The sequence below is a fragment of the Neoarius graeffei genome, chromosome 10 (assembly GCF_027579695.1).
Source record: "Neoarius graeffei isolate fNeoGra1 chromosome 10, fNeoGra1.pri, whole genome shotgun sequence".
NCBI lineage: Eukaryota > Metazoa > Chordata > Actinopteri > Siluriformes > Ariidae > Neoarius > Neoarius graeffei.
The window spans coordinates 65,638,955-65,665,630 of NC_083578.1; the positions used below are offsets into that span (position 1 = coordinate 65,638,955).

The 26,676-nt window shown below is 39.0% G+C and overlaps 2 protein-coding genes and 1 long non-coding RNA gene across 3 annotated transcripts in view; 1 reads left to right on the top strand and 2 right to left on the bottom strand.

Moving 5' to 3' along the window:
* LOC132893226 (uncharacterized) overlaps nucleotides 1-4,751 on the top strand; it is a 32,908-nt gene extending 28,157 nt beyond the window's left edge. Inside the window, exon 3 of the long non-coding RNA XR_009655536.1 lies at nucleotides 4,502-4,751. This is a non-coding gene — a long non-coding RNA (uncharacterized LOC132893226). The remainder of the gene's footprint in view (nucleotides 1-4,501) is intronic.
* mrpl55 (mitochondrial ribosomal protein L55) lies at nucleotides 2,189-15,551 on the bottom strand. Its single transcript, XM_060932128.1, has 3 exons — nucleotides 15,402-15,551; nucleotides 5,897-6,098; nucleotides 2,189-2,457 (listed from the first exon to the last, which is right to left on the bottom strand). Exons 1-3 carry the CDS (start codon nucleotides 15,443-15,445, stop codon nucleotides 2,305-2,307), a joined length of 399 nt encoding a protein of 132 aa, XP_060788111.1. The 5' UTR covers nucleotides 15,446-15,551; the 3' UTR covers nucleotides 2,189-2,304.
* A 6,225-nt stretch (nucleotides 15,552-21,776) lies between these two features.
* Nucleotides 21,777-25,480, bottom strand: paox1 (polyamine oxidase (exo-N4-amino) 1). Its single transcript, XM_060932735.1, is given in 8 exon segments — nucleotides 21,777-21,948; nucleotides 22,078-22,191; nucleotides 22,263-22,512; nucleotides 24,325-24,518; nucleotides 24,627-24,960; nucleotides 25,080-25,110; nucleotides 25,113-25,162; nucleotides 25,327-25,480. Coding segments are annotated over 8 exon segments (1,299 nt in total).
* Nucleotides 25,481-26,676: the final 1,196 nt, after the last annotated feature.

Sequence of the window (26,676 nt, forward strand, 5' to 3'; positions counted from 1 at the left end):
CGGTATCGGCTGCTGGACTCCCTTCAATCCTTAATAGACGGGCATTAATCATAGATTCCAGGCTAGAAATTCTTTTTTCAAGCTCAGTCCATTTGTTACTAGAGTTCCTTGGTTTCCCTATTTTGCTATAATCCAGTCTTCTGTGTCAGTTGCTTTGTCTAACTTCTAGGTTATCTTGTACAAATGGGAGAAAACATCTGTCCTTCCTTGCTAAACTTGTTGAATGTAAGTAAAAAGAAAGCAAATAAGAAAAAATAGAGAAATAGTGAAAAAAGCAGAAAAGAGGAGTTCAAGCAGGAGCAAAGCAAAAAGCGTCCTACTCGCTTGAGTAGGAGGAGTGAGTGTTGGGACTATATGGAAAAAAGTTGGGACTATATGGAAAATGCAAGTAAAAAAAGAAAGCAGTGACTTCTAAATTTACTTTGACTTGTATTTCATTGCAGACAGGATGAGCCCAAGATATTTAATGTTTTGTCTGGTCAACTTCGTTTCATTTGTTAATATACATCCATTCTTGGGTTTCAGGCCCACAACACATTTCAAAAAAAGTTGGTACGAGGACAATTTAGGGCTAGTAATGAAGTAGAACAATTAAATAATGATGTGATTTGAAAAAGGTGATGTCAACAGGTGATTGTAATCATGATTTGGTACAAAATCAGTATCCAGGAAAGGCCTAGTCTTTGAGGAGCAAAGATGGACTGAGGAGCTCCAGTTTGTCAACAAATGTGTGAGAAAATGATTGAAATGTTTAAAAACAATGTTCCTCAAAGAAAGATATGAATGGATTTGGATATTTCACCCTCTATGGTGCATAAGATCATTAAACGATTCAAGGAATCTGGAGGAATTTCAGTGCATAGGCAAGGGCATAAGCCTAAGCTGAACACCTGTGATCTCTGATCCATCAGACGGCACTGCATCACGAATCGTCATTCATCTATAGCTGATATAAACACATGGGTTTGAGATTACTTTTGGCAAACCTTTGCCAAGCACAACAATACAAAGTTATATCAACAAATGCCAGTTAAAACTTTACTTTGCAAAAAGGAAGCCTTATATTAACTGTGTCCAGAAGTGCTGTTGACTTCTCTGGGCTCACAGGCATCTGGGATGGACCAACACACAGTGGTAATGTGTATTGTGGTCAGACGACTCAGCATTCCAGGCCTTTTTTGGAAGAAATGGACGCTGTGCGCTCCAGACCAAAGACAACAAGTCCAAAAGCCAGGGTCTGTCATGGTATGGGGTTGTCTCAGTGCCCTTGACAAAGGTAACTTACACTTCTGTGATGGCAGCATTAATGCAGAAAAGTACACTGAGATTTTGGAGCAACATATTCTGCCTCCAAGAGGACAACGTTTCCAGGGATATTTCAACAAGACAGTGCAAAACCACATTCTACACACATTACAAAGGCATGGCTGTGGAAGAAGAGGGTGCCTGTCCCCTCTGTCCAATGTGTGGAGAATTCTGAGACAAAAAATATGACAATGATGACCCCGTACCGTTGCACACCTTAAGATCTGTTTGCAGGAAGAACGGGACAAAATAACGACTGAAACACTTCTTCACTTAGTGTCTTCAGTCCCTAAACATTTTTAAGTGTTGTGAAAAGGAATGGCAACATTATAAAGTGATAAATGCTTAACTATACCAACTTTTTTTTAATCTTTATTTTGGGAAAGAAAATTTGTTAAGTAAAACATCAAATAATGTGCTGCTGTATTGTTTTGAGTGCAATACAGGTCAAAGGGTATTTACAAATCATTGTTTTCTGTTTAAATTTAAACTTCAATATATCCTCCCAACTTTTTCTGATTTCAGGTCATTAAAAAAAAAAGATTTTTAGATACTCCAGATTAGGTCCTATGATACAATAAGAAAAAGTGTAGTGTGACATACAGTATATTGATATCATACCAAGTCCTAAGTGTTTTAAGTGCCTAGTGCAATTAGGGATTTATTAGTGGTGTTCTCACGCCCCTTTTGGTTTACATTCAGAAATGCAATGTCTTTTTATAACTCCACAGACAGCTGAAGACTCTAAAATCAAAACTCCTATATCAAACACAGTCATATACTTGCCGCACCTTTTGCACAATATAAATAGTTCAGGCTGCAAATTCTATCAATTACGTGTGTGTGTCTGTGTGTCTGTGAGAGAGAGAGAGAATAACATTCATTTCTGCAGTTTTAAGAATTTTTAATGATTTGATGATAAACAAAAAACACAACAACAGCACAAGCTCTATACATGTGAAACTGCATAAATATGCTGAATAAAATACGCCAATCTGTTCATGTTTTCTTCCAGAACTTGCTGTAGTCCTCCAGTTTAAAGTCATCCTCAAATTCATCATCCTTTCGTTTGGCCACTCCCTTCTTTGGATCCCTCTTTCGCATCCTGGCCTTTCTCTCCTCCTCTGACAGAGTTGTAATGTCCACAGGCATCTGAGAGAGAACACAACCAGGAAATAATTGGCGCTGGGTTGGTGGAAAATGTAGGGTCCTTATATTTTCTATATGAATAGTGGAACAAAATGGCTCACAATTACATGTACGGTTGAATGCAAATTTTGTATACCTTTCCTTCAAAAACCAAAAAGGCATTTAATATCCCTTATCACAAGGGGAAAATTGTCAAATAATACCATACTAATAAGAATATATATATGTTATTTACCAGCTGGGAGGTCTGTATTGTGAAATACCGTGACCTCTGGGCCAAGGTCAGTATTCAAGGCCGAGGTCATGGTATTTCACCATACGGACCGACCTTAAGCTGGTAAATAATCTCATCTCTCATTTTTTTCCCTTTACCAAATTCTAACAGAAAACGAGAGCGCCCGAAAGGGAAAGCCGAGGCGAGCTGCCATTTTGAATCCTCATTCACGGCTGTAATGCAAATGGCTTCCTCCTCGGTATACAAGTGCACTTATATGACAGGAAAAAAACTACATTTTGCTGCCTATGTAGTCCCCTATTTATACAAAATTGAGTCATTCAGGATTCAGCCATGTTTTTGCTCGGCGTTAGCAACATTTAGAGCAGTGATTCTCAAACTAGTGGTACGCGGGCTCCATTCTAGTGGTACGCCAAAGAATCACTTAATTAAATATAAATAAAATTTAAAAAATAAAATAAAACGTGAAATACTATCCATAATATCCGAATGGATGAAAATATCTTATCAACCGATGACAAGAAAATGAAAGGAGATACAAATTAAGTTAATAATTTTAAAAAGTTTGCAAGTGCTTCTGGGTAGCCATACGTAGCGTACGTACGCATTCCCGCCGGTTCCGCTGACAGACGGTTATCCGCCATTGGTAGACTAGGCTGTGATGGGAAAAGGTGGAAGTGGCTTTGCTAATTATGACGAGTACGACAAAATTACTGTCGTGGCTTAAATCCGTGAATGGGAGCGTGGATCAGGAGAGAGGGAGAACTGAAGAGGATGCGTGTGAGCCGAGCGCAGATGCTAACGACAGTGGCAAAACCAGCCCCAGAACTGCTAGCAAACGGCAGAAACCAGTGAGGAGGAAGTATGACGAAAAATAGATAAAATTGGGATTCATTTGGAGCGGGACAGAGGAGCTGCCCAGGCCGCAGTGTGTTGTATGTGGGGACGTTCTGAGCAATGAGTCCATGAAACCGTCGCATCTCAAACGGCATCTTACAACCAAACACACAGCACTAAAGGACAAACCAATGGATTTTTTTTTTACAAAAACGTGATGAACTGAAGCAGTCCAAGTCCACCATTCTGTCCTATGGTACACCCGTAGCCAAAGCACAGGAAGCTTCATATCGTGCCAGCCTCCCGATCGCCAGAGCCGGTAAGCCGCACACAATCGGGGAACTGCTGTGTTTGCCATTAGCATTATTTAAGTACATTGTTTTATTTTCCTATATTTAAACACAGTGTTACTGTTCAAAGTACTGTGTGTAATGTTACAGTGGCCAACAATATTAAATATACTTGTTAAATAAAACCGCCTTGTTTTTAATGAATACTTAGGCCTACTATGCTACTGTATTTTAATGTTGGTCATTATGGTGGTACTTGGAGAGCCAAATATTTTCTGAGGTGGTACTTGGTGAAAAAAGTTTGAGAACCACCGAGTTACAGGTTTTTAGCTTTCTCCTGAAATGTTTTCTTTTATTTCTTCTTCCTCAGGGTAGTAAAACTCGCTTTCGCTGTGAACACTGTCGTTATCGCTATCCATGCTGTAAAATTAATGCTATTCTCCTGAGAAACATGAAAATAAATGTTGATAAAAATTGCTACTATGTTTGTTGTTGTGAACGAGCGAGTCGCCAGAGGTCCATAACCGGGGTCCGTATCGTAGGACATGGACCCACTCGCCAGCCAATCAGAGCACAGGATTTGATGGAAACCGGACTGTGAAAAAAATAATGTGGGGCTATGTTACGGTATGTTCATTGTTGTGAAGGAAGATGTGTATATATATTTTTTTGTCCCCTTTCATAGCTCTTACGGTGTGTTCACGACTACAAGATTCCTGCAAAATTAAAAAAAAAAACAACACTGTGAATCATCAAAGACTATGACCATCATTCAGCCGGGGACGCTACAGTCCGTAACCAGGGTCCGTACCGTAGGATACGGACCTGCTCGCCAGCCAATCAGAGCGCAGGATTTGGACCACGAAACAAATATGTTAACAGATACTAATAATGAAAATGTACATCACTGTAATCTTTATACATGTGATATAAAACATGGCATTTAATCCTTGATTCTGAAGACTTCTGCTCTTTGTTTTGTATTTGTGTAAATTTCTCTGGCAATTAAAATACACTAAGTAACTTTAAAAACGCACATTGATAAAACTTGCTGAATTCGTGCTGAGTTTATCTCAAGAAGAAAAGAAATATATCACAATGGAAAAATAACTTCGTTCCGCCCGAATAAGTTCCAAATCTGTGCTCAAATCAGAATTTAAGGGAGTTGTACTCAATAACGTACAATATGACTCGGGTAGTCAATGACATGGACAGGCTTTAATTTTCAAACAAATTTTGCATACACTGTACACACACAATCTTGCCTATAAATACCCGGGGGAAATGATGGGAAAATTGTCATTATTGAAGATGCCACGCCTAAGCCAAAATCAACGTGAACAGGCCATCGGGATGTTGCGTGCCGGAAGTACACAGACAGAGGTCGCCCGGCACTTCGGTGTTCATCATTCAACCATTTCCCGTTTGAGTCAGCGTTACAGACAGACAGGGAGCACCAGGGATCGTCCACGCCCTGGTCAGCCTTGAGTCACGACGCCAGTTCAGGATCAGCACTTCAGGCTAGCTCACCTCCGTGACAGATTCCTGACACCCTCAGTCACTGCTGCTGAGACCCCTGGACGACACAGACCCAGAATCTCCAGCATGACGGTCCGAACATGGACCAACTGTCACTTTGAATTTTTTTATTGTGAATTAATTCTTGAGTTTGACAATAAATGTCCTTTATCGATGTTTCAAGATGTGTGTGCATTACATACAATATCATAAATTTCAAATATATGCATGGATCTAAAGTGATATCGTGTTGAATTCCACTGTGCGTTTTTAAAGTTACTTAGTATATTAAAAATCATTTTTCTTATTTTCTCTTTTAGGTCATGTGATAGTAACTAGATATTAACTAGATTGTGTCAAAGGGAATGCAAACGTTTGAATGTTAATAAACTGCTAATTGAATATAACTGACAAAATATTTAAGCCATGTAATAGTGCAGTTTCAGCAAGCAAACAATGAATTCTCTTTTGTGTTTAAGCTTTAAAACAGGGGTACATATGTTTCCCCATGCAGAAACCAAGTGGGTGCAATAACTTAACTAAGTTACAACACTGCACTAACCATTATAATTCTCCGAGGTTCTTTGTATCTGATATTAATGGTGGAGCCGTCTGGACGAATGAGCAAGACCGGGTACATTCGCTCATATTTCTGTCTGCTACAGCGAACCACAGAGGATCTGTTGGAGCTTGACTGGGTGGTTGTGGTGTGAAACGAGGACACAGCAAGTAAACATCTCCGAGATATCACTTCCTGGAGACACCTAAAGTAGAGGAAATGTCACAAACATAAATATACAGAAAAAGGAAACGTGACCAGTGAATGGGACCTTGGGTGTTGTTAATACGCTACAGAGATAACGTAATAAAGTAAAAATATAATTCAAGGGCATTCATTTTAAAATAGTATACTGTGGTGTGGATACAGTTACTTTCTCTGTATACTGAATGATCTAAGACCTCCATATGCGGACAACATTTGGGCCTGAAGGAATCAGACCTGACGTCATACTTCCTCAAGTTGTAATAAGTATGGAATACAACAAAAAAAAGTGATTATTTTGCTATAACAGAACCTCACAAAGTTTTTTACTCCTATTACCCTGTTGCAACTTGCCAACGATTACACTTTTCCATTAATTAAACAATGACACAAAATGAGAACAATCCAACCTTTAATTGAAATACATTTATTCAGAGGAAAACAAATCCCTCATCAAGAAATAATTATTTTTAACAAAAACATATGTGCCACTATTATTGGCACTCCTGGAAATTATAGTGAACACAGTGTAACAGAAGCATGTTTCCCATTTAAACTGTACATTGTTGAGTTGATTGGTGTGTGTAGGAACTTTCAAATTGTAATCCATGACTTCCTGATGAACTGGGGAACAAACATGAGGCGACACAGGCCAAATTCCCTTTGTCATCAATCAGCATGGGAAAGAGAACACACAAACCAAATGAAGGAGAAGTGTGTGGACCTTCAGAAGTCAGGGGATGGTTATAAAAAATAGCTACTTTCCTGAAAATGTTCATTTCTACTGTTAGGACAATAATTTTTAAAAAGTGGACGCCAACTGGAACTGTTACAAACTTGCCTGGAAGCAGACCCAAGTTTATTTTTGCCCCATGTACAGTGAGGAGGATGGTAAGAGAGGCCAAAAAAAAAATCCCCCAAGGACCACTGTTGGTAAATTACACAAAGAAAAAGTTAAATCTTGGGGTTTCCAAGTCTCCAAAACCACCATCAGACACCACCTCCATGCCAACAGATTATTTGGGAGGTATGCCAGGAAAGAAAAAGCCTTTTCTGTCAGTTAACCACAAACATAAGCACCTGAAACTTGCAAGGCACTACTACAACTTTGACTGAAACTGTGTTCTGTGGTCTGATATAACAAAAATTGAGCTTTTTGGCAATAAAAAACACTCACTCAAGGTTGGTTTGGTGTAAAAAGAAGGATGGCTATAATGAAAAGAACCCGATCCCAACTGTAAAACATGGTGGAAGTTCTGTGATGTTTTTGGGGCCGTTTTTCCTCCAAAGGCCCTGGACTCCATGAAATACCAGGACATTTTAAATCAAAACCTGGCTGCGTCTGCCAGGAAACTGAAACTGGGTCGTCATTGGATCTTCCAGCAGGACAATGATCCGAAGCATATGTCTAAATCAACACAAAAATGCTTAACTGACCACAGAATCAAGCTTCTCCCATGGCCATCTCAGTCCCCTGATGTGAACCCCATTGAAAATCTGTGGGCTGAGCTGAAGAGGAGAGAGCACAAGAAAGGGCCTGGGACCCTGGATGATCTGGAGAGATTGTGTTCAGAGGAATGGTCTCAGATGCCCTGCTCTGTATCGCCAACCTTATAAAAATGTTATAGGAGACTCAGCGCTGTTTTACTGGCAAAGGGAGGTTGTACAAAGTATTAAAAGTAGGGGTGCCAATAATAATGGCACATGTGCTTTTGTTGAAAATAATTATTTCTTAATGAAAGATTTTGTTTTTCTCTGAATACATTTATTTCAAGTAAAAGGTTGGATTTCTCATATTTTCAGTGTGAGATGAAGCGACTTCACCAAAAGGTGGATTTTTTTCTAATCATTTTTGCTGATCTCTACAGGGGGTGCAATACTTTACAAAGTCAATCATGGAGGATACTGTAATATCTAAATATTTATATTAGTTTATAAACATTTAATGCTGTGAAATGTCCATGAAACAAATTATTTCCTGTTACAAATACATTAACAGCAGCTATAAATAGTCGTTCCCTCACTAGTGTTTCTTTCTTCTCTCACTTAAAGATAAGACAAAAAAGCAGATTAGAATTTTACTGAAACACCAGAAACAAAAACTCCTGAGGACTTTCACGTGGTGGAAAACCTACAGGAAGTGTTTTACCTCTGACTATAACAAAGTGCTGCCACTGGAGACTGCTTTCATAAATGATCACAGGTTTATAGTAATGTGCTAATAACTAAAGTCAATTCTAAACAGATTTTTTAAATATGCTCACGTTTATCAAAAGTATAAACTTCACATAGATTTAACTGATTAAAATGTTGTACTAAAGCAGTGGCTACAACTATTGACAGTCCATAATTACCGACACCTTTTCAGATTTACCAATAAAAAACTATTTTACGGGGCAGCACGGTGGTGTAGTGGTTAGCGCTGTCGCCTCACAGCAAGAAGGTCCGGGTTCGAGCCCTGTGGCCGGCGAGGGCCTTTCTGTGCGGAGTTTGCATGTTCTCCCCGTGTCCGCGTGGGTTTCCTCCGGGCGCTCCGGTTTACCCCACAGTCCAAAGACATGCAGGTTAGGTTAACTGGTGACTCTAAATTGACCGTAGGTGTGAATGTGAGTGTAAATGGTTGCTTGTCTATGTGTCAGCCCTGTGATGACCTGGCGACTTGTCCAGGGTGTACCCCGCCTTTCGCCCGTAGTCAGCTGGGATAGGCTCCAGCTTGCCTGCGACCCTGTAGAACAGGAAAAAGCAGCTAGTAGCCCAGGAGTAATAGGGTTATACCCGGAACAAATTAGTAACAAGCTGAAAATTTCAGAATATGTTCAGAATACCTTTAGGAATAACATACTAAAAGTCCCCGGAAATCCCCCTTGTGCTCTCTGAGAAATTCAAGATGGCATCCAAAATGGCTGCCAAATGGAGATCTGCCCATATCTCAGGCCCAAAACAAAATATTAATGCAATTAAAAGGTCAGAATATATGTTTTGTAGGGTAGGAGAGTAAATTCCAACATGTGTGTATTAATTATTGTGTATTAACATTATATAATAACAATGTACACATTATTATAACAGTATATTTGTGTATAGTGTGGATCCATTGGTTACTCGTTCACTCCGTATCATCCTATTCTGTTCACAAAACAACAAACACAATTACTAGGGGTTGGAGCACTTATTTTCATTAATATTAATTAAAGTAAATTGGTGGTGTAAAATGAAAAATGGCATGTTAAAAGGTCATGCTGAGTTCAGTCATTTTTAAAAGGTCATGCTGAGTTTAGTCATTTTTTGTCCGAACACACTGGCATTGCTAGTAGTAAAGACTGGCGCTAGAAACTCAAAGATTTTTTTTCCACCTTTAAACAAGCTTGAATAAATTCCCTACTTCATTGATGGTACAACAAAGGTCCAAGCATTACAACTGAGGCACTGAGAAGTGTTTAAGTCTACTCATTGTTTATAAGCAAGAGCTTTTATTGAGGCAGACCTTTTTGTCATGAAAGTCGCCGGAATGTTGAAGAAGTGTACTGAAACAGCTTGCCATTGTAGTTTTAGAAGATAGAGTTCTCAAATTTAATTTCCCTTTAATATTTTATCAAAGCTTAAAGATGCACTAAATATTAAGGAAATTGATGTCTAATTGTTGTCTTACATTATGTCATTGTATGTAGGTAGCCTACTAAGCTAATCTGTCAATCATGTCAACCATCAAATTCCATGTAATTTCCACATTAATGACCTTGTAATCTTGGTTAATTTTAATTTTAACAGTGTGACAATGGTGAATTTGCATTGCTTGTATGAGAGAACATATAATTTAACATTTTAATTGCATTTATATTATGTTTTATCCCTGAGATATTGAAAAATCTCCAATCGGCGGCCATTTTGGACGCCATCTTGAATTTCTCAAACAGCACAAGGTGGATTCCCGGGGACTTTTAGTATGTTATTCCTAAGGGTATTCTGAACATATGCTGAAAAATTCAGCTTGTTACTAATTTGTTCCGGGTTGGACTCAATTTTGAGCTAATGCTCTTGGGCTATAGAGATAATGAGATGAGAAAACTATTTTACAAAGGTGAGTTTCAGTTACAACAGTTATTATTGGTTAATTAAATCAACCGGAAGACCGCCCTCGCCCTTTGATCTTGTCGTCTGATGACACAGCTCATTACTTGAGATGGAATTTTTTTTAGCACGATCAGCAATCTGAGGAAAACCCAGACGTTATCATCGCAGGTAAGTATGGTGGAAAGATCATGGACATGTTTTTACTGATCAAATTCACCGATATTTCATGATCTCCTTATCGAAGCCTACTTTGTTTCTTACTCTTTCATTTGACAGTCACCATTTTGTATCTAAACGCGCATTTGAGAAGCCATGTGAGGTGTTGATAATAGAGATCGCTTTCACCGGTGTCCACCATTATCGACACCCTGTGGAATTAAGTGACATTTACAACTGTTATGGATCGATCTTTGTGTAACACTGTTGAAATCAATGAAGTACTTTAAAAAATAAAAGTGCTGTGATTTATAATAATTTTTTCTGATTCAAAACAGAATGAAATGCTTATAGAGTATTTAGAATCCTATTGCAATAAATAGAATTAGACCAGAATTAAATTCCTAGCATGTTTAAAAAAAAAATGCTTGAAATATTCAGATTTTTCTATTCCATTCAGAAAATATTTTTTTTGCAGTTTGTTGTAAATATCTACCACATATTACAATATCAGTAGACATTTTATATTTTGGTTCGAGGAATGACATGCGACCTTTGACCTGGATTTTCATGTGGTTACAATGTCGATTGCCTGTTGACATTTATTGGTAAACTACAAAACTAGAAATTAATACAAACAACAACGAATGATTAACAAAATGTGCTCTACGAAAATACTTAGAAAGTGGGGAGAAAGTGGAACAAAAAGATTTTCTGACAGGTTAAACATTATCACTTCATTTGTTTACAAACATTAGAATTACTTCATTTACATAACCTCGACATCGATATATTTACCGTATTTTCTGGACTATAGAGCGCACCTGTATATAAGCCGCATCCGCTCTATTTTTAAAAAAAAATTTAAAAAAAGATATACAAGCCGCACCGGGCTATAAGCCGCAGATATCTATGTTGAAAAATTAAATATTTACTGCATGTACAGAACGATTTTGTACTGTAAATGTACATGTATGTACCTGAACAGATTCTTTCCGAACAGTGCCTTTTAACACGGCAGCAACTTTGCTGATTAAAACGGAACAGAACCAAGAGAAAATAACCGGTATTTATTTACCTTCATTTCTCCTGTGTTTGAAACCACAAGTCACTTTAATCATCTTCGCTGGATTTGAAAATAATTACCAGTTAGTAATTTGTCGTGCGTGTTCTATCTGCTAAAGATCTGCTAATTCTTCTTTGCATTGATTTTTCGTCTATCTTATTTTTGATTCTACTTCCGGTTAGAGCGCCCCTAGCGGTGGAAGAAAAATCCACAGAATAGCCGCACCTTTGTATAAGCCGCATGGTTCAAAACCTAGGAAAAAAGTAGCGGCTTATAGTCCAGAAAATACGGTATATAAAATATATTTTGTACTAAATATAAAAGTCTATGTAAAACAAATTTTAAATAAAAACTAATGTTTTGTTAACTTAATACCACATTCCTATTATTATTATTTTAAATAAATAATCGTCTGGATGTCGATAATTGTGGAACGGTGTTGATAACTGTGGACAAAGCTGTCGATAACTGTGGACAAAGGCGTCGATAACTGTGGACAAAAGTGGTGATCACTGAAATGGTGTCAATAACTAGGACAAAGGAGTCGATAATTGTGGAACGGTGTCAATAACTAGACAAAGGTGTCGATAATTGTGGAACGGTGTCAATAACTGTGGACAAAAGGTGTCGATAATTGTGGAACGGTGTCGATAACTGTGGACAAAGGTGTCGATAATTGTGGAACGGTGTCGATAACTGTGGACAAAAGCGTCGATCACTGTGGAAGGGTGTCGATAAATGTGGACAAAGGCATCGATAATTGTGGAACGGCGTCGATCACTGGGGAACGTGATCTGATACACTAAGTAATCGAGAATCAACTCGTTTTTTTCCAGTGGAAGTTTGAGTAATTATTCATGCACAGTTTACATATTGAAACTCTTTTCTACTTTTGCAATGGCCAAAAGATCGTTAAGGTGTCGATAATTGTAGCCGCCGCTCTATTTCACGTACATACATGAACAGCCATAAAAACTGAAAATGTCGATAATTATTAGCAACGAAAATCATTTACAAAGCATAATAAGTGTTTATTTTAAAGGTGCCCTTCCACCAAAAACGTTTAATACTGGCTCTTTTTGAAATACCATAGTTCACTCAGAGTTGCATATGCATGCTGCCTGTGAAAATGTAATTCTACTCCCATTCCCTGTATTAGCTTATGAAAGAAAATAGTCGGAAAAACGAGCGGATTAGAAAAAAAAAAAACATACGAAGTTATGTCACTTCGAAAATTAGTATTCATGGCCTCGCCCACCTTGGCTTGCGATCGCCCACGGAAAGAATGCGCGAGGAGAGAGACATAATTTGCCCCGAGGCGCGGCGTGGTGCACCGCATCAGTTTTGTTTCTAACGGCGGCTCCAGCCCGACTTTGTACGCTCGTAATTCGGGCAGGGGAGGTCCCAGCCTCCCCAGACTTGGCAGCCAGCGACCTCTGCCCCCTCCCGAAGGAACCAGCGCTGCCAGGGCGGACTAGCTCCGCGCCACAGGACGTAATCCACCTAACCCTAAGTCCCAGCCTCCCCAGACTTGGCAGCCAGTGACCTCTGCCCCCTCCCGAAGGAACCAGTGCTGCCAGGGCGGACTAGCTCCGCGCCACAGGACGCAATTCACCTAACCCTAAGTCCCAGCCTCCCCAGACTTGGCAGCCAGCGATCCCTGCCCTCTCCCAAACGAACCAGCGCTGCCAGGGCCCGTCAGCTCCCAGCCAGGGGATGTTATTCCCCCACACACCCCGAGGCGAGCTCCGTGCCGTGTGCCTTGATAAGAGCTGCTGCCGCAGGGAGTATTCAATTAAACCAGGGGTTCTCAACCTTTTGCAACCTGGGCCCCACCAAAGCTGGTTCATTGCAGTTGGGGGCCCCTCTTCTCGCCCCGCCCCCATCCCCCCCCAAACACACTCACCCGCAGTGACGCCACCTGACCTACAGCACCTTATATCGACCGATAGATAGATAGATAGATAGATAGATAGATAGATAGATAGATAGATAGATAGATAGCCCTGGGCTAGATTATTATTATTATTAGTAGTAGTAGTAGTAGTAGCAGCAGCAGTAGTAGCATTATCCATTCCATAGAAATACATAGGCCTATTATCATTATTAGGCTATTGTTATAATTGGCAGTAGCACCACATTTCTAATCTGCTTTCGGGCATTATTATAATTATAATTATTATTATTATTATGGCCTATTATCATTACTAAGCTGTTGGCAGTAGTACAAGACTTATGTTCTTTCAGGCATTATTATTATTATTATTAGGCCTATTATTATTATTATTATTATTATTGCTGTTGTTGGTTGTTGATATTATTATTATTATTATTATTATGCTATTATTATTAATAGGCATCATTATTATTATTATTATTATTAGTGTTTTTATTAGGTATTTTATTAGGCTTATCATTAGCTGGCTATTGATATCATTGGGAATTGGGACCAGGCGTGAATTTAGGTTTTACTTTTTACTGTGCCTTTGTGATCTGCATTTGCGTTAATGCGAGACCTGAGCCTGCTTTGCCTTACAAAGATCCTCGATTCTTGGCGAAATGTTTGACAAGCACAGTCTCAAGTCATCCTCAATTTGCGCACGATTGCGATATTTCGTTTTGAGCGCAGTCATTTTTGAAAATCCTGCCTCACACAAGTAGGTCGATGCGAATGGGATGAGCAGTTTCAAGGCTACGTCACACAGTTGCGGGTACTCCTGCATCAATGCTGCCCAGAATGTCGAAAGAGGGCATGAGGTGAAGACTGCCTTAAGTCTACTGTCACTCTTCAGCTCAATAAGCTGTTCCTGCATGTCAACTGGAAGTTCGTCAGCAGTACACACAAATGGATCTCGAACCCACGCAAAAGAGCGATAATCCTCTGTGAAGTATGCCGCAAACTGTTTTCTCATTACCGACAGGTGCTCTGACGCTGCTTGAAAGACAGATGAGAAATCGTGGGAAGTGCCTGCATTACTGATAAAGTCTGCAAGGCTTGGGAACATATCACAGTTCCCCCGACTGATGCGGCCACACACACAAGATTTTATGATAGATTGATGATAGATTTTATAATAGTATTGATTTGTATGTAATAGTCCAATGTCCTGCATTTTGACATGGGTAAATGTGTTGCATCTGCTTAGCTACTATAGCCTGTTAGCCCCAGATTTTTTTTTCCCTCCATACATGAAGCCTACTCGCGACCCCCCTGGAGTACCTCCGCGCCCCACCAGGGGGGCGCGCCCCCGGTTGAGAACCACTGAATTAAACGAACGAACCCCTCCCAGTCTCTCTCACACACAAGCGTTCTGGTTGGGAAGAGAGCTCCCTTCCTCTACTCTCCCTCTCCTCTTATAGGTCGCTGTCACTGGGGGAGACACACAAACACACGTTAATTCCCGTCAGGTGCAGTGATTCTGCCACTTACCTTCCCTGACTCCGCCCTCCATTCACAGACCGCCGCTAGGCCACGCCCCCGCTTCCACATCTACATTGTTATTGGTCAAAACATCGATGTCGAGACCATAATAGCCAATCGAAACAGTTTTTACAAAGACACCCACATCCGCTTGTTCTGACCCACTGGAGGTAGCGTCACAATGCTGTTAGCCAATCAGAGGTAACACGTTTACATGTCATGAATATTAATGAGTAAGAGCTGAAATCCTGTCGTTCTCCCACCACCCGCTCCTCCAGCAAACTAGAACAGCCTGAAACGGGAGAACCACGGCATTTTTTTTCACCAAAACCGGCTCACAGGGCATTCATTCATACTAGAGACCACCGCACAATTAATGAAAAAACGATGCAAGGAGACCTTTAAACCAAGCACAAGCATTTAGCATACCAAATCTTTATCTCTCTACAACAGAGATATAGAGCGAGTTAATAATTTACCAGGGGTCTACTTTTAAACCGCGATCTTTATTGAAGTTAATAAGCTACTTGTTAGCACGCCTGTGCTAAGCTAACCGGACTCCCAGCGGTGTCCTGTGTTTTATTACTCACCTGAACAAACTCCCATGATACGTCTGTATTTTATTCAGAGCCATATATGTAACTTTAACATGCACTTTCACCTTCTACATCTACAAAAACCCATACAGGAGGATGGAGAAAAGGTCAACATCTAAAACACATGTGAGTGTTCCAAGAATTACTCCCGTGCAGAAACAAGTGACAAGCCACTACATGGTTCCTACGTCATCATACACGTTGTTGTCTGGTTGCTGAACAAAATAAGGATATTAATGCGATGTCCAAAAAACACATACTTACTCACTAAGTACTGAGAACCACAGGAATTTTGGCATACTATATAATTACAGAAATATGAGCATAATTTAAAAACATACGGCTCCAGCACAATCAGGTGTACCAATTACTGTTAGTATCGAGTATCTGTATTCTACATCATATGAGTTTGCTTGTCTATCATGAAGAGTAATAGAAAATATGTAACTGTGTTGGATCTAAAATCCCTGAAAATATTGTGGAAATCGATCAATCGAGTCCAAAGTTATGACTAATTATGTGATCCAAATTTATCATAAATTTGATATAATGATGTTGCACTTGCTATTTATTGATATTTTAAATGTAAAAAAAAATTTAAATGAATTGCAAATATTAGTAAACTTCGTGGTTGGCACAGTGGTGTAGTGGTTAGTGCTGTCGCCTCAGCAAGAAGGTCCGGGTTCGAGCCCTGTGGCCGGCGAGGGCCTTTCTGTGTGGAGTTTGCATGTTCTCCCCGTGTCCGCGTGGGTTTCCTCCGGGTGCTCCGGTTTCCCCCACAGTCCAAAGACATGCAGGTTAGGTTAACTGGTGACTCTAAATTGACTGTAGGTGTGAATGGTTGTCTGTGTCTATGTGTCAGCCCTGTGATGACCTGGTGACTTGTCCAGGGTGTACCCCGCCTTTCAGCTGGGATAGACTCCAGCTTGCCTGTGACCCTGTAGAACAGGATAAAGTGGCTACAGATAATAAGATGAGTAAAATTCATGTTGTTTTTTCTTTTATCACTTATTTTTTTCATGTTCATTGAGTAAATGTGTCTCATCTCATTATCTCTAGCCGCTTTATCCTTCTACAGGGTCGCAGGCAAGCTGGAGCCTATCCCAGCTGACTACGGGTGAGAGGTGGGGTACACCCTGGACAAGTCGCCAGGTGTGTCACATAGTACAGGTATTATATAAAAAATTTTTTTAAATGAAATCATGTGTCAAGCGTCATTTTGCATGATTATATATTTTCTGGCAAAAACTACTCTTTCTAAAAGACTAAAGTGTAAGATGTATCATCAAAATGCAATTTATAAGCAAGCATATGATGTCTCTGTTGTGTGTGAATCAGTAATTATCTGATTGTTTACAAAGACTAGTTTTAATTTTAGAAATACTAATTCTTGTCACCTGATCCTGAACCCATATAATTTTGCCTAAAAAATCTGTAGTGTCCATAGGCCTGGTACTAAATCATAGAACAGATGCCATGTTTTTTTTTTTTTTTTTAAAGATATTTTTTTGGGCTTTTTGCACCTTTATTGGATAGGACAGTGCAGAGACAGGAAATGAGTGGGAGAGAGAGAGACGGGAAGGGATCGGGAAACGACCTCGGGCCGGAACCGAACCCAGGTCGCCCGCATTCATGGTACGGCGCCTTAACCACCTGAGCCACGACGCCCCCACAGATGCCATGTTTGATAATTATTGGTATGTTGCTATTTGTTGTTGGATACTTTTATCAAACATAAGCACTCAACATAAATTGGATTAATACATACAGTGATAAAACTTGAATACTTGTTTGTAGTGTCCGTAGGCCCCTTGTAGTGTCCGTAGGCCCCAAGCATTCTTGTTCCTATTATTCAGTGATTTACCCATATTTCTCCCATAAAAGTCACCAATTTGGTTACAAATAAGTAAAACGATTTTATATATGAGCAAATGATTATACAATGAAAGGACAGTAATGGTATGAGTGTCAATTTAATGAAAATTATTTAGCATGAGAGCAAACAAAGAATAACTTTTAACTTTTTGAGTCATATGATTAGCACTGTAGGGCTGCCTGTTTTTAGGCTACAATGCTAGTTGTCAAATCTCACATCAGTCAATATACATTTTTTTTTGTTATAAAATCAGTAAAAATAATGTAGGCTACTTGTAGTGTCAGTAGGTCCAAAGCTTCACTGATCTTGTTCCCATTATTTAATATCAGGAGTAAACATACATTCTGTATTTACAATGGCAGTTGCCTTATCTCACATCCACCTACATAAAGATATGTAAATAAGTTATTTTTTTAATCACTAAATAATTCCTGTATGAATGATGTATTTTGTGCACATATGGGGTATTATTATGTACAGAACTACAGCACTTCCTACAAGTCATGCCTTTACCTTTCAGCTTAATCCAGAAATGTGTAATTTAAAAAATGAATTTTAATTTAAATACTGAGTAATTTACTTAATACTAAACCATAGGCTGGGATTGGGCAAAAACACATTTTAAAATAATATTAATAAGGGAAGTAAGGAAATCAGCAAGCAAAACAATATATTCATCATAATACATGTACATTACAAAATAATTCTATGTTTATGTAATGAATAGGAATTTTTCACTTTGATTAGCTTTGGTCAGCAAAGAGTCATGTGCTGGTAAATAAAGGGTTAAAAATACAACATTTCTGTTAGATAGTTACATAGTCGTCTGTCTGTCTGTCTGGCTGGCTGGCTGGCTAGACTCAGGAGAGGACAAAATCAGTTTTACTCAAGATTTTTATGTAAGTCTTTCTTGAGAATGGAAGGTGGATGCCAAGAGGAGAAGACTTCTGAACAGATATTTCATTTTAAATTTTAATTTAAATCAATAACTATAAACAGGTATATACTGATTCAAATGGTATATACTGTCCCATACATTACCTATAATTTATTTAATTTGTATTGAAATAAATATTTTTCATTAATAGCCTAAACAGAGTATTTTTGTTTACATTACTATATTTTGATATCTTTTAAGGGAAAAATTAATGGTCCTAAGGCCAAACAAAAATAAATGTTTGTTTCTGATTTTTCTTCCAAACAAATTTGGGTAGAGCCCAAATTTGGGTAGCCTGGCTTGTGGCCTGGGCTAACTTTGACCATAGTTGATATGTATCTGAATCTTTGTAACATTGGTGAATAAAAAAATACATCTGCATACATTAGTTGTGAGTATTTGATTTAGACTGTAGTGTCCATAGGTACCTTAATAGAAATTGCTATTTTAGGCAAATAAATGACATAATAGTGAATTTAATACTACTTTTGTACTTGAAAAATATAAACAGTTAAGGGTTTATATGAAACAAGATCAAAAGGGAGGATACCATTCAGATTCCAGAATCTGTTAGTAGATAAAGCAATTTGAGTTTAGAAATTTCATTACGTTAGACCTAAGAAATACATAATGACATTTTGATATGGATTTATAAGCATTTATTTCACATGTTCTGTTTTAAAGTTTATGAATAAAGGTTATTTTACACTAAATATTGTATATAATCATTGGCATTTATTGATAAATAAAACTTCATTATGAGTAATATAGTGTCCGTAGGCCCTCAATACATGGCTCCATATATCTGGGGGTTTTTTAAATGTAGGTCCGAATAAGAAAAAAAAAACTTTCAGTACCACATTCCCAATATATTTGGCAGCAAAAATAATCACTTTACTCCTTGAAACTGCTTAATCAAATTTTGACCATTTTTGCAACACAATGCGTACACCTGATTGTGCTGTAGCCATTACAAGTTGAAACGTTCATTACATCTGCTTTGATATAGTGCCATACAAATATCCATCCATCCATTATCTGTAGCTGCTTTATCCTGTTCTACAGGGTCGCAGGCAAGCTGGAGCCTATCCCAGCTGACTATGGGCGAGAGGCGGGGTACACCCTGGACAAGTCGCCAGGTCATCACAGGGCTGACACATAGACACAGACAACCATTCACACTCACATTCACACCTACGGTCAATTTAGAGTCACCAGTTAACCTAACCTGCATGTCTTTGGACTGTGGGGGAAAACGGAGCACCTGGAGGAAACCCACGCGGACACGGGGAGAACATGCAAACTTTGGGCCTAAACATATATTTTTAAAACAATTAATTATTTTAAAAACATTCATATTTATATAAGAATTGAATTTCTTCTTTACAACAACTACTTTCCACACTGCATTAATTAGGCACTAACTATCTATTAACTACAACTTCTTTATAAAAACTTATTTAATGTTAAGGGAAGCCTTTTGCCCATTTTCAAGAATGGTGCCAATAATTCCAGCGCTACTGTATCTGTGGAATTTCCTTATATATCTATCTGTAAAATATTAAACAATCATTTGATCAACAAATAGTGTACTTGGTCTATTTGTTTATCAATTGTACTTTAGTGTATAATTCACATCCGAACAAAACATTCTGTATGACTGTCATTATTCACATAAAAACACACACGCTGTATCAAAGAATTTTCTCCCTTTATTCTATTTTAGTAATCGCAGTGGGAGTGTCTCAAGCATGAGACAGGTGCGAGAAGACACTGTGGCATGAAGTAAGTTACTCAGGTGCAGTGTATTTAAGATTTGTTTTACAGTGGTGCTTGAAAGTTTGTGAACCTTTCAGAATTTTCTATATTTCTGCATAAATATAACCTAAAACATCATCAGATTTTTACACAAGTCCTAAAAGTAGATAAACAGAACCCAGTTATACAAAGGAGACAAAAATATTTTACTTGGTCATTTATTTATTGAGGAAAATGATCCAATATTACATATCTGTGAGTGGCAAAAGTATGTGAACCTTTGCTTTCAGTATCTGGTGTGACCCCCTTGTGCAGCAATAACTGCAACTAAACGTTTCCGGTAACTGTTGATCAGTCCTGCACACCGGCTTGGAGGAATTTTAGCCCATTCCTCCATACAGAACAGCTTCAACTCTGGGATGTTGGTGGGTTTCCTCACATGAACTGCTCGCTTCAGGTCCTTCCACAACATTTCCATTGGATTAAGGTCAGGACTTTGACTTGGCCATTCCAAAACATTAACTTTATTCTTCTTTAACCATTCTTTGGTAGAACAACTTGTGTGCTTAGGGTCGATTTCTTGCTGCATGATCCACCTTCTCTTGAGGTTCAGTTCATGGACAGATCTCATCTCATTATCTCTAGCCGCTTTATCCTTCTACAGGGTCGCAGGCAAGCTGGAGCCTATCCCAGCTGACTATGGGCGAAAGGCGGGGTACACCCTGGACAAGTCGCCAGGTCATCACAGGGCTGACACATAGACACAGACAACCATTCACACTCACATTCACACCTACGGTCAATTTAGAGTCACCAGTTAACCTAACCTGCATGTCTTTGGACTGTGGGGGAAACCGGAGCACCCGGAGGAAACCCACGCGGACACGGGGAGAACATGCAAACTCCACACAGAAAGGCCCTCGCCGGCCCCGGGGCTCGAACCCAGGACCTTCTTGCTGTGAGGCGACAGCGCTAACCACTACACCACCGTGCCGCCTCGTGGACAGATGTCCTGACATTTTCCTTTATACACTGGTATAATTCAGAATTCATTGCTCCATCAATGATGGCAAGCCGTCCTGGCCCAGGTGCAGCAAAACAGGCCCAAACCATGATACTACCACCACCATGTTTCACAGATGGGTTTAAGGTTCTTATGCTGGAATGCAGTGTTTTCCTTTCTCCAAACATAACGCTTCTCATTTAAACCAAAAAGTTCTATTTTGGTCTCATCCGTCCACAAAACATTTTTCCAATAGCCTTCTGGTTTGTCCATGTGATCTTTAGCAAACTGGAGCCGAGCAGCAATGTTCTTTTTGGAGAGCAGTGGCTTTCTCCTTGCAACCCTACCATGCACACCATTGTTGTTCAGTGTTCTCCTGATGGTGGACTCATGAACATTAACATTAGCCAATGTGAGAGGGGCCTTCAGTTGCTTAGAAGTTACCCTGGGGTCCTTTGTGACCTCGCCGACTATTACACGCTTTGCTCTTGGATTGATCTTTGTTGGTCGACCACTCCTGAGGAGGGTAACAATGGTCTTGAATTTCCTCCATTTGTACACAATCTGTCTGACTGTGGATTGGTGGAGTCCAAACTCTTTAGAGATGGTTTTGTAACCTTTTCCAGCCTGATGAGCATCAACAACGCTTTTTCTGAGGTCCTCAGAAATCTCCTTTGTTCATGCCATGATACACTTCCACAAACATGTGTTGTGAAGATCAGACTTTGATAGATCCCTGTTCTTAAAATAAAACAGGGTGCCCACTCACACCTGATTGACCATAATTTACTGATATTAAATGGCTTTTACCTTGCTTGGGTCATTCTTGCCCAATAAAGGCTGTGCCAGGGCATCCATGACCAGTGCATCTACACCAAAAGGTAGGAAACTCCAAACACCGTGTGTGAAGCAGTTACTATGCCACTGTGTGCACATAACTCTCTTTGGTGGAGGAATATTTGGATTTCTTAGAGAGAGAGAGAGAGAGAGAGAGAGAGAGAGAGAACAAATATATTCCTTTCATAAATATTCATTTTCATATTTTCATATAAACCCTTTTAAATTTTGGTATGGACATAATATAATATAAATCTACCAGTATCCTGATACTGTATGTTCAGTGATGGCACTAGCTAACTCTTTCTCTGGCATGGTCTCAATCAGGTCAGCTACATCCAAAGGACACCAACCAATTAGAACATTTCCAAACCTAGAAACCGAAACCTGATTTATAACATATTTGTATATTTTAACACCACTATTGTACACTGTTTACCATACTTTTCTTGGGGTCTCATCATAGCCAACAGTTGGAGGTGTTTCAGCTATGGAGCTTGATCAGCATGCACAGATGTAACAGAGTCATCGTCCCAAACAAAATAAATAAAGCCGACATCATTCTCCCAGAAAGCATTCTCATATTCCAGAAAGCTCTTTCCAATATTGCCAAAACCCAGTTTATCAATCGCCTGCATCTTCTCTGCTGAAAGACTTGGACTGAAGAAGGTGGCTGCTTGAGCTCTGAGGCAGCCTAATGGAAAAAAGAAAATAAATTTATTCAGTGGGAAAATAAGAGTAGTATTAATAGTAGTAAAATAATACATATTTGAAGATAATTATTTCTTGATGAGGAATTTGTTTTCTCCAAATAAATTTGTTTCAGTTAAACAATTCATTCATTCCATAAATGTAACACTTAAAGATAGACTGCCTTTCAGATTTTTCAAGTTTAGGCCATAAAAAGAATTTTCCCCGACACCCAATTAATTTTGTTTAGTGGACCGAAAGCTACTGATTTCGAATCACAGACTTCCAATTTTATTAGTTTTTTTTAATAGAACAAATAATGAATTTAGGGCCACATGGCCCTAAATTCTCCGCTGTTTTTTCCTGCTTCACCATGACCCAATTCAAAATACTATGTCATGCATCACGTGGTGGGTTTTCCTTGTTTGTGCAAGGCATTGTGGGATGCAAATTCGAAACAGGAGAGAAAAATGGAGGACGTGAGTATGCAAATGAAACGTGAAAGACTGACTACAGTAATAGAAAGCGAGAAGAAAAAATGTTATGTTGCGAAGGAAAGGAAACACAGGACCAAACTAATAAATATCGGCGGTCAGTGAGCACCTCGGTGTGATCAGCTGTTCGCTTAGCAACAGAATGATGTAACTGTCAGTGCACGGTCAAGGTAAACCTGCGCATGCGCACACGGACTTCCTCTGTCTGCTTGACTGTGCGAAGTGAGCAATTTCATGCACATTACTTGCTCAGGAAGCCCCTCAAATTAAATAACTTCCCAGCCACAGAATGGCCTGATATTTTGTGAGATATTACAGAAATAAAAATATCTCACAATGACCAAATTTCAGAGGGAACGAAATTTCACCAATTTTATGAAATCGAAAGGCTGTATAACTTTAAGGAAAGCGTATGCAGTGTCAGCTGTTTGTAACAGTAGTCAGTTATCCACTACAGAAAAGTAGAAAATTGTTCAAAAGTTATATGTAACATGATAAACCTTTTTCCTTTTTTGTCTTCTTAATATAAAGAGAGAGAGGGAAAAAGAAGCTGGTGAGGGAATGACTGCCTACAATTGCTAAAAAGTAAGGGATAACAGGAACTAACTTGTTTCACATTCCCCTTTTCCACCAAGGCAGTTTCAGAGCTGGTTTGAAGCTGGTGCCTAATCTTGAATCAGTTCTTTGCATTCCGACAGCCAAAGAATTGGCTTTCAGTCAGGCAAAACTGGTTCCAAAGTGACAACAACTTTTTTCTGGGCTAGAATCAAGAACCACTTATGTCAGAGGCTAGGTGTAGGATTATTGTGACTAACAAAACCAGCTAAACGTTGGAACCACCATTTAAAAAAAACAGAGCTAGTATAGTGTCTAGTCTGAAGAAAATGTCACTCACACACACACACACACACACACACACACACACACACACACACACACACACACACACACACAAAGAGTCGATGAAGTCCACTGTTGTGTTTGTTTTACTTGTCACTAGCAGCATAGGGCTAGTAGCACTACTGGGGTTGGCCAACAGGCATTGGCTAGTGGCACTAGTGGGGCTAATGGTACTTGCTCTAGGGCTAGTAGATGGGAAAGCAGAGACATTCAAACTCTTGCCTGTGGAAAAGCAAACCAGTTCTCAGAAAGTTTGCATGATGAACCTTCTCCAATCCAGCACTAGCACCAACCCAGAACTAGCACCTGGTTCATGTTGGTGGAAAGCGGGCAACAGATGTTTCAAAACAATACAGGTCATTACAAACTATAAAAGCATGAAATATAAAAGTGAAAACTGTAATCATTGGCAAATTGCTCACCAAGAGAGATGGTGACAATGACATGATCTGCCAAAATCTCATCTCCATCTTCACACACCACACACACAAGGTACATCTGGCCTTCTTTACCACAGAAAGAGCTATCCCACTTCACCTTGCTCACTACCTTATTCAGGAGCAAACACTCCTTAGGGACGTCCTCCACTAACTTTTCCATGATTTGAAACATAAGCCTGGGATAGAGACAATAAGTAACAAGAAGTAGTACACAAATGTAGTTGTTATTTGGTTTTTGACTGAATAAGAACTTTTGTGATCTGATCAATGAACATACAACATACCCTTCCACACTGAGATCTTCCCCCATGTTGACATAATATTGCCATGAAGCCAAAGAAACGTGATGAAGGTCTGGGGCACCAATATCAAACAGACACTGTTTCCCAACTAAGGAAAGAATGCTCTGCACTACCACCTTCTCATCATCGTCATGCATCTCAGTGAACTCCTGGGCTTTATCTGCAAAGTGTTCTCCTATGCTTTTCCCAATTTGACCTTGATATTAAATCACTTTTTGTCCAGCCTCATACACAGATCGGCTGAAAGCTTCATCGACTTTACGTCCACTGCATCTGTAAAATATGCCTTTTTTAGGTACTTGGCTAAGGAGGCCGTCCAGGGTGTACCCCGCCTTTCGCCCATAGTCAGCCGGGATAGGCTCCAGCTTGCCTGCGACCCTGTAGAAGGATAAAGCGGCTAGAGATAATGAGAATGGGATGGGCTAAGGAGGCCAGATTTTTTTAAAAGACAGTAGACTGGTTTTTTTTTTCAGAGGCACCATGGACACACTGAGTACCAGAGTCAACCCAGACATTTCCTGTGTAAAACAAAGCAACATTAAATGTAGGCTAAATGTGTTCCTCTTTGCTTCATGTGTTGAAATAAATCAAATGATGGAAAACATAAATGTAAAATCCAGATGTTAAATCCAAATTTATATTATTTCCCCTTTAACCAATTAATAGGACAGAACTCAAGCACCTGTTTTGGCTTTTGCTATTCTGCCTCCAACCTGCTGACATGCTTCTGCCAGAGTGACATCAGTGAAGCCCAGATGATTTAACTTGGTGGCTGTGCCAAGTCCAGCTGCACTGGCACTCGCTACCACTATAGGGGGCTGCAGCACCTCCTGCATTACTGAGACATCAAATACCACCACCACAACAACAACAATAATAATTAATCATCAGGTAATCTGGGGCATTTTTTGCTACTTTGATTTCTGCGACTTATTCCGATATCTGTCCAAAACATGAGATCAACACATTATACCTTTCTGTAATCCCTAAGATGTTTTCAAACCACACCAGAAGAAAAAATGTGCATATCATACACCGAGGAGACAACCCACACCAATTAGTGTTCTTTGTAAGTAAGTCAATAAATAAATAAATAAAACCTTGCCTGAATTTGATCATCTGAGGCACTTGTATTAGGCTTTAAAAACAACAACAACAACAACAACAACAACACCTAACTTACCTTTCTTTATCCATTCCAAGCTCAATATCACTATTTTTTTAAATCATTAAGAAAAAAAATTACAGAACGATGAATAAGAAAATTTATATTAGTCTTAGAAATTTCATTCATTTAAACATATATTTAAAAAATCATAATATATTTTTTCCACAAAGAAATAGCCTAAATAAAGAAAATATCAAGAAAATTACATTCTATTTTTGCCCTCTCTTTCCCTGAGACTGTGATGCCGCTGTATTCTGTAATATATTTCACTGAATTAATTATAGGTCACATTTTCAGATTTTAGCAAACTAATTACTCACATTTGTACATGATGAATAACTACAAAATACTGTGTGAGATAGATAGATAGATAGATAGATAGATAGATAGATAGATAGATAGATAGATAGATAGATAGATAGATAGATAGATAGATAGATAGATAATTCATTGGTCTACCAGCATTAAGAAGAAGAAGAAGAAACCTTTATTCATCACATGCACACTTCAAGCACAGTGAAATTCATCCTCTGCATTTAACTCACTACATTTAGCCAAGTATCAGATAGCAAGTTAATGAGCTTGGTCACTAACCAGACAATAAGTTAAATCGGACAGGAACAGACTGCAGACCATATGCTACACCTCTTTAGTTTATCATTTTATAACGATGAACTAAAGAGGTGTAGCATATGGTAAACTCTTAGCAAAGCAGAGTTATATATAGAAGATATTATAAAGTTGCATGAAGATATGAAGGTTATCTTCGAGTGGTGAATACAACCCCGATTCCAAAAAAGTTGGGACAAAGTACAAATTGTAAATAAAAACGGAATGCAATGATGTGGAAGTTTCAAAATTCCA